We start from the raw sequence: 13,303 nt of genomic DNA, 5'->3' as shown, positions 1-13,303 counted from the left end.
TAAACCCATGAATATCCTAAGATTTAATCCTAATTATACCATAAGTAGATCTTTAGTTTGGGGGAATTTGGATGGGAAGTTTGTTGTATGTGTGTGGAAAAAGTGTGAAAAATTGAGAGAATATAAAAAAAAAAAAAAAAAAAAAAAAAAATTGATTGACAACAACTTGAAAAAAAGGAGAAAAGAAAGAAAAATCTGACAACTAGTGTCAAATCTAGAAAAAAAAAAAAGATATATATAAAGTTGTTGCACCCTTGTTGAAGAATATATCTCTCATGTAATTAGAAAAAAGGGTATTGGGATTGTGTGAAAAATATTGTGGGTGACATAATTTGAGAAGCTTATGGTATAGGAAAGCCTAAATGACCATTTCAACTACCTTACCTAAGCCTAACAATACAAGCCTAGAAAGACCTTCTGATTCTTGGTTGTGCATTAATCTATATTAGTGGAGAATAGTAAGTATTACAAGCATATGGAATTTTGGGTTAGTGGATTGTTGATTTTAATTGGCATGCATAAAGTGGTTTAATTGTTAGTTAATTGCATTCTATGGTTTCATGAGCTAAATGAAAATAAATTGAAATCTGTCAAGGGTGTAATTGAACTAAAATTCTGGATTATATGCATAAGTGAATTTTTTTCATAATCATATTATTGAACCTACTTGAAAATTACTCGTGTTTTGGAGATTGACTTGTTTAATGTTTATTTAGTGTTTTATTCGAGGACGAGTAAAAGCTTAGTTTGGGGGAATTTGTTAGGTTATTTTAGTATTAATTTTAAATTAAGTTTAGTATATTTTTAATTGAGTTTTAATCGTGTTTGGAGCATTTTTACGCTTGTTATCTTTTATTTTTACAGATTTAAAATAGAAGAAGATTAGAAAATATCAGAGAAAAATATGGGAAAAAGATAAAAATATCATGATATTTAAATTAGAGAAAATTGTGCAAGCCGAAACTTCAAGCCTTAATTCGACGATGTTCTGTCCAGATTTTGGAAAAAGTCAAAACATGAAAGTTCTAGATCTCTCTTTTATCTTTCCAGAACATCTTGAATCGTCCGATTCCGAGCAATATCGAGAGAGTTATGACCAAAATACTATCAGTCGACGCAGTAGAAAAAATATCTCGTTTGAGGTTTCCCAAAAATTTAAATTCGAATTGGAATTTAAACATGTGCGTTTTTTTCCATCTTTTTAGGCCTTCAATGCCTATATAAAGGGAAGAAGGGAGTTGATTTAAGCAAGCAATTTCAGAGAGAAAAAAAGAGAGAATTCAGATACAGAGTGGAGAGATCAACTGCAACGGAGGAGGCATACTTCTCAGGATTTTCAGCATTCTTCTCTTCTTCTCTTCTCTATTTTCATCTCTTTTCTTAAAGTTAATATGTGTAATTGTGCTTCAATAAACATGAGTAACTAAACACTTTATTAGGGTTAGATGGATATTGTTTGACATTGTTTATGGTTTTAATATGATTTATTTCCCCTCTAATTTCTATGTATTCTATTTTATTTGTGCTTAATTACTTTTAATTGTCTGGCCACCAATTAACTGTTTATGATTTTGATGCGAGATCTGAGAAGTGAGTGTCAAATATTCTATAGTAGAATAGAACTGAATTTCGATATAGGACGAGAGTACCTATATGGTTTAGATAGCTTATAGGGTTTCTGTGTTTAATGCATGTTGCATGTTAAATTTATCACGAGAGTAGAAAGTTTACATGTAATTGAGGTTTATATATCTAAGAAGACTATAAATTACCTTAGTAAACCTGCTATTGCATAGAAATTAATATTAGGAAAATAATCATATTAGGCCATATTCAATAGAAACAATTGAAATCGAAGCCCTAGTTTTTATTAACTTTCAATTTTCTTGTATAATTGTTTCTTACTAGTTTTTTATTCTTAATTCTTTCTTTATTTTTTATTTAACCAAATAGAAGTAAAAGTTTAATTTTAACGTACTTAACTACACTCCCTGTGGGATCGACCTCACTCCTAGTGAGTTTACTACTTAAAACGATACGTACACTTGCGTGTGCTAAATATCGCAACAACTTTCTTATCTATTGACTATGGGATGGTCCACCCCTAATCACTTAGAATAGCTAACAAATTATGGTTAACAGCTCTAGCTTTTCTTAAGATTTTGATTAGGTCATCCATGAATCTAGTAATGATTTACATTAATTATACAACCATTACATCATTCTGAAATTGTATTACCATAGAAGGATTTAGGCAACGACTAGTAACTAATCATCAATATGCAACTCGAAATTTCTGGGGAGGTAAGTTTAGATATAATTCAAAAATCAATTTAATGATCTTTGAACTGCATATCTACTAACTATTTCTCCACCCCTATCAGTTCGCAAGATCTTTAACCACTTACCTTAATGGTTTTAACCATTGCTAGAAATTAATGAAATTTTTCAAACATTTCAAATTTCTTGCTAAAAGGTATAATCTAGAGTTATCGTTTTAAGAATACAACGAAAAACTCATATCCACCCCTGAATGTACATCCATCTGCGAATGAGATGAACTACTTTCAGTGGATATAGGCATATTAACTCTTTGCAGAGATTGATCTTGTCAAATCCACTATGAACAAGATACAAATGCCATAGATTAAAAAAATGTGGTAGTGTCTTTTGATGACTTAGGTTTAGTTACATCAAAGAGTTCTTAGAATAGTGCAAGTGGATCCTAGTCACAGAATACTAAACTCATATTCCATACAGTTTGAATCCATTAATAGAAGATGGATATAAAACACTTGGAAAGTGAAACTGTATTGCTTCCTGGAAATAGAAATATAAGAAAATTTCTGTTTGGATTCTAAAATTAAAGTCAAAGACTTAAATTCAACCAAATATAATGAGTAATTCTTTCTTGGACCACCACTACTAATTTAACTCTAAGTCAAATTTGCCCACAAAGTAGGAGATTTCTAAGATTGAGGATTTATATCAATTGGGAATAGAATTTCGGGATTATAATCATATGCGTCATTTAATTTCTTAAGAGAAAATATAGAATGACATGATATGATATATAGACCATTCATCCAATGATATGTTATTGAGCTAATTCGAAATGAATAAGCTAAGAGGAATTAGGATAATTTCGTTGTTTAAATAAGAATCCAGCGATGCTTCGATTAGCGAAAGACAAAATAATCTTATATATGTAATCTTCTTGTTTGATATTATAAAAATACTAGTCTAAGGTGTCATCAATTGATGAACAGCTAGATGTTGCATATACAATATTTATCTTTCGAGATCTTACACTGTTATGTATTTCTAATGGTGAAAATCCATTAGGGATTTATCTCATTAGAAAAACAAACATGTTAGACCAACAATGAAGATTCGAAATTAAACTACAATTTAATAACAGAAAATAACATGGATCAATATAAATTCATACACAATTCAGAAATTATTAAACATATAGCAAGTAGGAATGACAAGTGAAAATACTAAAACATACAATCCTAAATAATTTCCAAGGTTTCCAACAAACTGATACAGTGTCCCGGTAGGCAAGAGTCAAAGTATCATTCATTGAATAAAGTTGTCAGCTCATCTAAAATAGAAACCATTCTAGCAATCGTTTATTCGATCAAAATAAGAATCCAACGTTGTCCCGGTAGGCGAGAGTCAAGGTTATTCTCATTTTATGAGCTTCCACCATTGTTTCATGTTTTATAAGTTTATCTCTAAGTAGTCACCGTAGGGGAGAGTCTAATACAGACGAAAACTACAAAACACTTATCAAAGGAGATCTTACGGTGTTAAATGCGTTCAACGAATAACCATCCATAGGAGGACGAAGTCTAACGTCTCGAGGTTATATTGAAAACATTTAACTATTGTAAGACCAACAATGGAGATCGAATATCATAATAATAATAAATTTTCTTTGATTCTCTTTATTTAATCTATTTATTTTAAATATATATTTATTTAATTAAAATTTCCAATTTAGAATGAAAAATTCTAAATATAAATTTTAATTTAATATTTATAAATTTTACTTAGATGGATATGAAAATAATATGAATTATTTCCATCTTAGTAATAATTTCCAATAAATATTTAGAAAAATATTCAATTTAAGTTGTTACAAAATTAATTTAAATTAATTTACAACTCAAATTTAATTTTCTATAAATATATATTGCATTTCAAAAAATTAAAGTATTTAAGAATACGATTTTCGAAATTGCATATTAAAATAAAAAATTAATCCTGGAAAAGTTATTCTAATTTACTGTTGGCCCAAAATTAATAAATAAAATTAATTTACAACAAAAAATATAATTTTCCTATTTAATTAAACATGTAAGAAAAATTTCAAATATTTAAGTATGATGATGAAAATCAACTTAAAATATTAATTTTCTATTTAATTAAATACACTAAAAAATTACTTCAAACAAAAATATCATCTATCTAGATTTTCCTTTGACTAATTAATTCAATTTCTAATAATATACTTTAATTCAATTTATTTTAAATTAATCAATAAATGAAAAAATCATTGATTTAAGTTGATCCAAGAATTAATTAAAATAAATAATTAATTTACAACTTAATCTATTTTTCAAGATAGATTCAAAATCATCTTGCATTATGAAATGCAATTTCGAAACTTGATTAATAAAAATAAAGAAAAATATATTTTACTTCATTTATTTTAATTAATCATTAAATGAAAAAATGATTGATTTAAGTTGGTCCAAAATTAAAATAAATAATTTATAACTTTAATCTATTTTTCAAATAAAATTCGAAATTCCAGCATTTAAGAAATGCAATTTCGAAATTTAATTAATAAAATAAAAAAAATATTTTGAAAATTATTTAAATTTAGTTGAAAAATTAAATTTCAACTAAAAATAATTTTCTATTTAATTAAGTGTCATGAAAAAAAAATATTTAAGTATCATGATGAAAATCAACTTAGATATTTAATTTTCAAACTTCATCCCGAAGAGTGTCTCACATGCAATTTTCTTCCCGAAGTGTCGAGACCTTGAACTCCCTTCAATTCGTAGTACTTTCACACTTCATCCCGAAGAGTGTCTCACATGCAATTTTCTTCCCGAAGAGTGTCTAACTTGAAATCTTCCTCCCAAAGAGTGACTTACTTGCAATCTTCCTCCCGAAGAGTGACTAACTTGCAATCTTCCTCCCGAAGAGTGACTCACATGGACTTTTCCTCCCGAAAGGTGACTCACGAATAAGACTTCTCCCGAAGCTTGATTAACAATATCCAAAGTGTTCAATGTGCACAATTTTAACAAGAAACAATATAGAGTAACACAATAATAGAATAGTAAGAACTTGTTGGACTCAAATTCTTCACACAAAAAAGAAAACACTCTCTAACTTTTAAAAGTAATTTAGAATTGATACGCCAAGAGAGCCAACCAATACCAACGACTTAATGGTGTATTTATACATGTTAGAAACCCTCTATATCGTGGTCAAGCAACCAAGAAACGATCAGGTCAGTAAATGAAAATCTTCACGAAAAGAAAAGTCAAAATCTGCTTAAATAGACAGTCAATCCGTTTAAACAGGTACATTAAACCTGGACAGTTTTTCAACAAAGTTTTCATAAACAAATAAGGCAACTTTGGCAACATTAATACCCATAGTTGTACACGGTTTCTTGGTCAAGAAATCAGATCAAAAGAAATAAAATATGAATAAGAAATTCCTTAAAAAGCAAAGGATAAAATAAAATATTCTATAAAAGAAAAACTCATATTTAATTCACAATAAGTCAAATAGGAATAGGATTTGATTTTGAAAAGCCTTTTCACACAAGAAAATGAAACTATATTTTCAAATTTAATGAATAAACTATTAGACACAATTTTGAAAATACCACAAGTATTATTTTTGTCTATTTTATCTGATATACTAATAAAAGATTTTACAAGTTGAATATATATGTTGGAATATATTTTACAAGATCTAGATTTACTAACAAGTATGTTTTTAGCATCCTAAACATGAACTTCTAAAACGATATAAAATAAATACATAAAAGGTATGAGAAACCTTACATTGGTTGCAACGGAATTAAATGACTCCTTCTGCTCAGATCTCTAACCTTTGTATCATTTCTATTGCAAAGTATCACCAAGATCTGAACCCGAAACTCCTTCTTTGTGTTTGGATTCTTCACAGTCTTACACACTATGATTGAGGACTTACTTCATATGTGTGGGCATGCACTCAATTACTAAGGCTTGAAATTGTTTGTGAAGAGAGGCTATAGTATTTCAAAAATATGAGAAGAAGAAGAAGAAGAAGAAGAAGAAGGAAGAGGTCTCATGAACCTAGAGAGAAAACTAGGTTTTTGGCTTAAGAGGCATTAGTTGGATAATGAGACCATAGCCTTCCTTTTATACTAATTTCTACTAGGGTTAGGGTTGAATTATTTAGAATAAAAAATTGATAAAAATAGAGTAAAATTGGCACCTAGTGGTCGGCCACATAGTGGGCCCTACACTAGTTTGGTTTTTGCTATTTTCTCAACTATTTTATTTATTTTTCTCAAATACCACTTTTTGCACTTTCAACCCTATACATGCCAAGAATATTTATTTAATAATTAAAATAATTATCAAATAAAATTGTCATTTATAATATCTATTAATTAGACTCCATAAAGTCTCTTAATTAACAAATAAACCCTAAAATACTATTTCTTCACAATCAAGTCATATCTTAGTGAAAAATTCATAAACTAGACATAGTCTAATTTTAGAATTGTAATTGATTAACTAAAATCAATTAACTGAATCTTACAAGCAGTTTGTCTCAACTAGTATGGGGACCATGGGCCTATATAACCGAGCTTCCAATAAGCAGATCTAGAATTTACCAAGTAAATCCGCTAACTTATTAATCCCTCACTGAATCCACCATAGGATTTGGAATTACACTCTCAGTTACATAGAACACTCTATATGTTCCATGATATAAATATGCTATTAATTATCCATTGTTATAATCCTAATAATCAATGATCCTCTATAGATGAACTACATTGCATAGGGATTAATTTACCATTACACCCTTCAATGTATTTTATTCTTAAAACACTTAGTCACCTATAAATGATATTCTAGTGAACTAATATAATCACTGAAATGAGTACTCAACCATTTATCTTTGTTTAGCCAAGCTCAAAGGAAATTATCGTTTCACTTCTATGTCCAAATAGAAGCTATAGATTCCATATCTATGATTAGCGCTCCGACTCAATTGTACTACCATGTTCCCAAAATGTACGTATCACCCAGACCAAAAAGGTAGGCTTAACTAACAAATCAAAGAACATAAATAACACTCTTGAGATCGAACCTAACCATGTCAAGTTTAAGATCACTTGATCTAGGATCAACTAGGTGATATTGAATTGAATATATGTTACGGTAAATGTATGATATCTAATCCAAGTTCAATATTGGTCCCTTCCGATGCATACTCCATGCATCCAACTCAAGCTTTACTTTAACTAATGCCCTGGAAAGGACATAGCACTTATCCAAGGTGCAAGTAAACTATGTTGTAGATTATCATATTAGTTAAACCCTGTGTACTGATAAATCTAGGAATACTTTTAATTACATAATCTTGATTACTTTCCACTATGTTGACGACACAATAAACAAGAATATCAATGTGATAAGGTTTGGATGAATTTATAAATCAAATAAATATATAAATGATCACATGTACCAAATGACATACTAAATAAGTAATGAAATTAATTATGTTTCTTTATTAATAATTGAATAGAAAAAATTACATTAAAATAGGGTTTTATTTAGGGCACAAAGCCCAACGATATAGTGCTTTCTTGAAGCAGTTTCATTGAAGAGATATATCATTTTACCTCGAGGGTCTTGGATCATTTTTATTCTTCTTTATCTTTCTTCGTTATACCGATTTCTTGTAGGAACTTCATGGGTGATGGTTCAAGGTTTTGTACAAGATCAAAGATGAGATGGAAGCATTGAAGGGATTTTAGTTTGAGTCTTAGGCTTGAAGATTGGAAGAGATTTCAGATTAAGAAATGTGTTGAAGGGAGTTTAACATTGACACAAAGGGATCTTGTGTATATAACTAAGGGATTTGATTGATTAAGGTAAATCTTCGTTGTATTTTGTAAAAGCTTGTATTGTTTATAATTTGTATCTTAAATTGGTAATTCTGAGAGACACCTTTTGAAATAGTGAGAGTTATTATCTTGGTTTGTGGAATCCAAATAGTAGCCGCCTAGAATGTGTTTCTAAGACAAGTGAAGCTTATAAATCATTGTGTGTGATTGTTTTGTTTTAGATTCTAATTTGTGCTCTTAGATTTTGTTCAAATCTTTAATAATCTTGAATAAGATAGGTCACTAGCATCATGGTGCTAACACAATGTAAATTTTTTTATTAAAAAAAGAAAAATAAAATTAAATAAAAGAAAGAGAGATAAATGAGTATGTTTTCTTTTTAAACTTTTACCAAAATTACTCTATAAAAAAGCTTATATAGAATATAAGCTAGTTACGTTTGAATATAAATTAATAAATACTTTAATAACTTATGAAATTAGTTAGTATATTAAATTTTATTTATGTTAAAATTTAATTATTTTATCTTTAAACATGAATATAAAAGAAACTAAAATGTTACTTTTGATTTCGATAATTTTCTCTGGCAACAGTGAAAAAAAATATACTTTTTATATATTAAAATGATCTTCTTATAGAATATGTCATGTTAGTGTAATTTTTAAGTCCACGATTATTGATATGAGTGGGGTGTTCGCAGTGCGGGTGGTACAGTTTTTGACTATTTTTCAAACCAACCTGCACATGCAGTTTTTCTAATTTTTCAAACTGCACCTGCATCGCGAAACTAAAAAACTACAGAAATCGTACCACAAAAAATAATGTGGTGCGGTGCGGTGCGGTTTTTGTGGTTTGGATCATCACCAAATAATTAAACTATTACAAATACAATAAAATTTGGACAATACTTGTCAAAAATACCACTACTTGAAAATAAATATGGAAAAACAAATGAAGTTTCAACAATATAATAAGTAGTGTGCTTTGAGTGGAACATTCACATATTGGACCTAAATAAATATAAAAATTAATATTTTTATAATATACGGTGCGACGCGGTTTGAACTACATATTAATAATTTAAAACCACAAATTGTACCGCAATTCGCGGTTTGAGAAAAATTCAAACTACGACTGCACCGTAAAAAATTTTAAACCACATTTTTTTTTTGCGATACGGCCGGTTTGACCGGTTTGATGAAAACCCCCAGATATAGGTGGAAAAAAATCTTAAAAAAAAAGAAAAAAAAAACAAATAAATTAAAGAGAAAAAATAGAGGATTTTGACCTACCAAGAAAATCTGAAAATTTCTACTCATACCAAACATATAATGACACCCATTTTGTATTGATGATATTAAAATGCCGATGGTAATTGTTTTAAATAATTTGAAAATTTACTTAATGTAATTTTCTTAAAAGATAAAAAGTGAACATGAGCAAATAAATTTTGCCAAACTACTATAATCCTCGTCTTTTTACTGTTTTTTTTTCTTTCTTTTAATTTTCCTGAATGTTTGTTATTCTAAGTGAAGACTTACTGTTTTGTACTAGGAGTATTTTTAATTTGGAAAATTATTTTTTATATTATTTTTTTAATTTTTTTATTATTATGATTTGAGTTGATTTAGTAATTGCTCATAGTTTAAATATAGATTATTATGTTCCTCATGAGTTTAATAAAATTACTCATGCCTGTGCTCGGGCAGGTTTAAATTTTGATAATGAGTATATATGGAATAGTTCTTTACTTTTTTTAGTACTTTATTTCTAATTAATAAAGTTTCAGGTTTTCTAAAATAAAAAAATATATAAATTACTATGTAAATTTAAATTACAATTTAAATTACTGCTTCAATTATTATGTGAATTTTTATAATAATAAAAAAAAAATTAAAAAATAAAAATAAATAACTCCATTAATTTTGTTTAAAAACCATCCTTATTCTCATGCCCTCACCACAACATTCTATTTTTACTTCGCTACCGCAAACGAGGTTTCTAGAAACAAAATTAGGAAAAAGAATAGAAAAGGCAAAAGAAGCTACATGTCACGCGTCAAAACATTTTCCATCCGTGAGATTATTTATTTTATTTTTTTACACAACAACAGAAATGAGATAGCGTCGAAGATAACTCGCGTTTTTTTTCTTTTAAGAAGAAAAATTAAATCGCCTTTGTGAGAAAAAGAACAACCGACTTCGTCTTTGTTTGTTTTGCTCCTTTATTGAGTTGAACGACTTGAAAGCCAAGCCTCTCAACCACCAAACAGTTTAGTTCTCTCAGAAAGTGATTGGTTCATGGTAAATTGTAATAATATATCTTGTAAATAATTACATGGTTGGCGGCTTACCTGGTTAACTGCTCTGGTTTCACTTTTCTAGCACTTCCGGGAACATTCATTTTACCATGATGGTACTCTTGCCTCTCTCTCTCTCTCTCTCTTTAGTTTTCCATCCATGCTTTGGGAAAAAAATTACACTTTAATCATGATCGCTATGTTTTTCTTTTCTTTTTTTGGTCTGCAAGTGTAAAATTCCACATATAATATATATATAGATAAAAAAGAAGCCCTTTTAGGTTTTTAGTCCATACTAGTTTGTTGGGGTTTCTTCTAGCTTTGGGACTCTTATCCTTGATTGACTGTGTACACATTAGTTTTGTAGTTTTTGTTGTCCTTTGATTTTTCAGCTGTTGTATTTTGGTTCTGTCTTCACGAGTTTTCTGCCAAAATTGTTTTGTTTCCTAAAGATATATTTATATATATTTATATATAGATGGTCTTTTTTTTATGGATACCCTTTTGGATGAATTTGTTGTTTCAATGAATGGTTTTAGTTACAACAGCCCCAATTCAATTCCATTCTATTCTAACCAAAGTTATGTAAGAGATGCTATAAACAACGACCATGGTGGAATTTCACAACCTTGTGATTATTCAAATGAACTTCATCACCAACACCATGCTTGTGAGTCAAGTCAGAATAATTCGAGCTCTTGTTCTGAGGTAGTAGATTCTCCAGGCTACAGTGATTCCTTCAATGCTACGCTCAAATTCATAAGTGAGATGCTCATGGAGGAAGAAGACCTGGAGCGAAAGTCATTGATGTTGGAGGACCCTTTGGCTCTCCAAGCGGCAGAGAAGTCATTTTATGATGTGCTTGGCCAGAATTATCCCCCATCTTCTTCTGATAAAGGTGATTATGCTGTATCTTCTAAGCCCTTTTCCTCTTCTGTCAAAACTTCTTTTGATCATACCCATTTGGTTCAAGGTCCAATTTTCGGTGAACCAACAACAAGTGCATTCTTTCAAAAGGGAAATACCCAAATGATTGATTTGGATAAAGATGGCGTCTGTTTACAGAGGGGGAAGAAGAATCATCAGGGTGAATTTGGTGATGGTAACAATGAAGAAGAAGTTAGGAGTGCCAAGCAGGCCGCCGTGAAGGGTGATGATTTTGAGCCAACTGAGATGTTAGATAAGGTGTTACTCAACCATGGTGAAAATGAATTTACAAAGAAGTTGCAGCAGCAACAACAGCAGCAGCAGCATGAGGTTAAGCAGCAGGGAAAAAGATCAGGTAAAATGAGGCGTTCCAAGAAACAAGACAAAGACAAGACTGATATGGTGGATTTATGGACTTTGCTTACTCAATGTGCCCAAGCTGTAGCAAGCTATGACCAAAGAACTGCAACTGACTTGTTCAAGCAGATAAGGCAACATTCTTCTCCTGATGGAGCTGCAACACAGAGATTAGCTCATTATTTTGCCAATGGCCTCGAGGCGCGGTTGGTCGGTACTAGCAAAATCTTGTATTCACCCCTTGTAAGCAATGAGATGTCTGTGGTTGATATCTTGAGAGGTCACCAGCTTTACATTACTGCTTGTCCCTTCTTAAGGATGTCATATTGCTTTGCTAACAGAACAATTATGAAACTAGCAAAGAATGCGAAAACCATTCACATCATTGATTTTGGTATTCAGTATGGTTTCCAATGGCCTGGTCTTATCCAACGCCTCTCACAGACACCCGGGGGACCTCCTAAGCTTAGAATGACTGGAGTTGAGCTTCCACAACCTGGTTTTCGACCTACTGAGAGGGTTGAAGAGACAAAGCGTCGGTTAGAGAATTACTGCAGGAGATTCAATGTCCCTTCGGAGTACAACATGATTGCTAAGAAATGGGAAACAATCCACTATGAGGATCTCAAAATCAACAAAGATGAGCTTGTTGTTGTCAACTGTATGTACCGGTTAAAGCACATACTAGATGAAACTGTGGTGATAAACAATCCTAGAGACACTGTCCTAAAGCTGTTAAGGAAGATAAACCCTGCGCTTTTCATCCATGGTGTTTATAATGGAACATATAATGCGCCTTTCTTCTTGACACGGTTCAGAGAGGCACTCCTGCACTACTCTTCGCTGTTTGATATGTTTGATTCAACAGTACCCCGTGAAGAAAGGTACAGGATGGAGTTTGAGAAAGCAATATATGGAAGAGATATAAACAACATCATAGCATGTGAGGGCATGGAAAGAGTCGAGAGGCCGGAGTCCTACAAGCAGTGGCAAGTTCGGAATGCCAGGGCTGGCTTCAAGCAGACTCCACTTGACCAGGAAACCTTTGAAGCAGTGAAGAAGAAAGTACAATTGAGTTACCACAAGGACTTTCTTGTCGAGCAACTTGGCGAGTGGTTGATGCAAGGATGGAAAGGACGTCGAATATATGCCCTTTCCTGCTGGAAACCTGTCTAGCTAAGCTATAGGAGTTTGAAGTGTCTTCATGTTTTATGGTGTATTTGTAGACAGTTGAGATTCTGTACACATGTTCCTTACTGCCTAGGCTCTAGATCAAAGTAGTAATGATCTTAATGCAGATTTGTTCTTTCCTGTACGCTTATTCAATTTATTTATTTCTAGTCTTTGTATTGCAAGGCTAGATTGACATAAGATTCCATGTTTCCACAAGTGAATAGATTCTGATATAGAGACTACTAAGGAGGACAAGCCCCATTCACTTATTTCCTTTTTACTTAATAAGTATATTGAGTCTACCAGTTTTTTGAACTAGCAAGTAACTAATCACTAATGTGAGAATAAAAGAGAGAACTACTTTGGGACACTTGTTC

General features: G+C 30.8%; 1 protein-coding gene across 1 annotated transcript; it reads left to right on the top strand.

Annotated features, from left to right (window-relative positions):
• The first annotated feature begins 10,269 nt into the window (after positions 1-10,269).
• LOC133035062 (scarecrow-like protein 30) lies at positions 10,270-13,124 on the top strand. Its single transcript, XM_061110736.1, has 2 exons — positions 10,270-11,367; positions 11,443-13,124. The coding sequence occupies exons 1-2, from the start codon at positions 10,962-10,964 to the stop codon at positions 12,927-12,929; spliced, it is 1,893 nt and encodes a 630-aa protein (XP_060966719.1). The 5' UTR covers positions 10,270-10,961; the 3' UTR covers positions 12,930-13,124.
• Positions 13,125-13,303: the final 179 nt, after the last annotated feature.

Source organism: Cannabis sativa, chromosome 2 (assembly GCF_029168945.1).
Source record: "Cannabis sativa cultivar Pink pepper isolate KNU-18-1 chromosome 2, ASM2916894v1, whole genome shotgun sequence".
Lineage (NCBI taxonomy): Eukaryota > Viridiplantae > Streptophyta > Magnoliopsida > Rosales > Cannabaceae > Cannabis > Cannabis sativa.
Note: the sequence above shows the minus strand (reverse complement) of the source record. Positions and strands in the feature narration are given on the sequence as shown.

What these genes read in the sequence shown, in the direction of transcription:
- LOC133035062 (XM_061110736.1), top strand. Translation starts at nt 10,962, where the DNA reads ATGGATACCCTTTTGGATGAATTTGTTGTTTCAATGAATGGTTTTAGT. An exon ending in CCCATCTTCTTCTGATAAAG is followed by an intron (nt 11,368 to 11,442) that starts GTGATTATGCTG and finishes ATTTGGTTCAAG; the next exon opens with GTCCAATTTTCGGTGAACCA.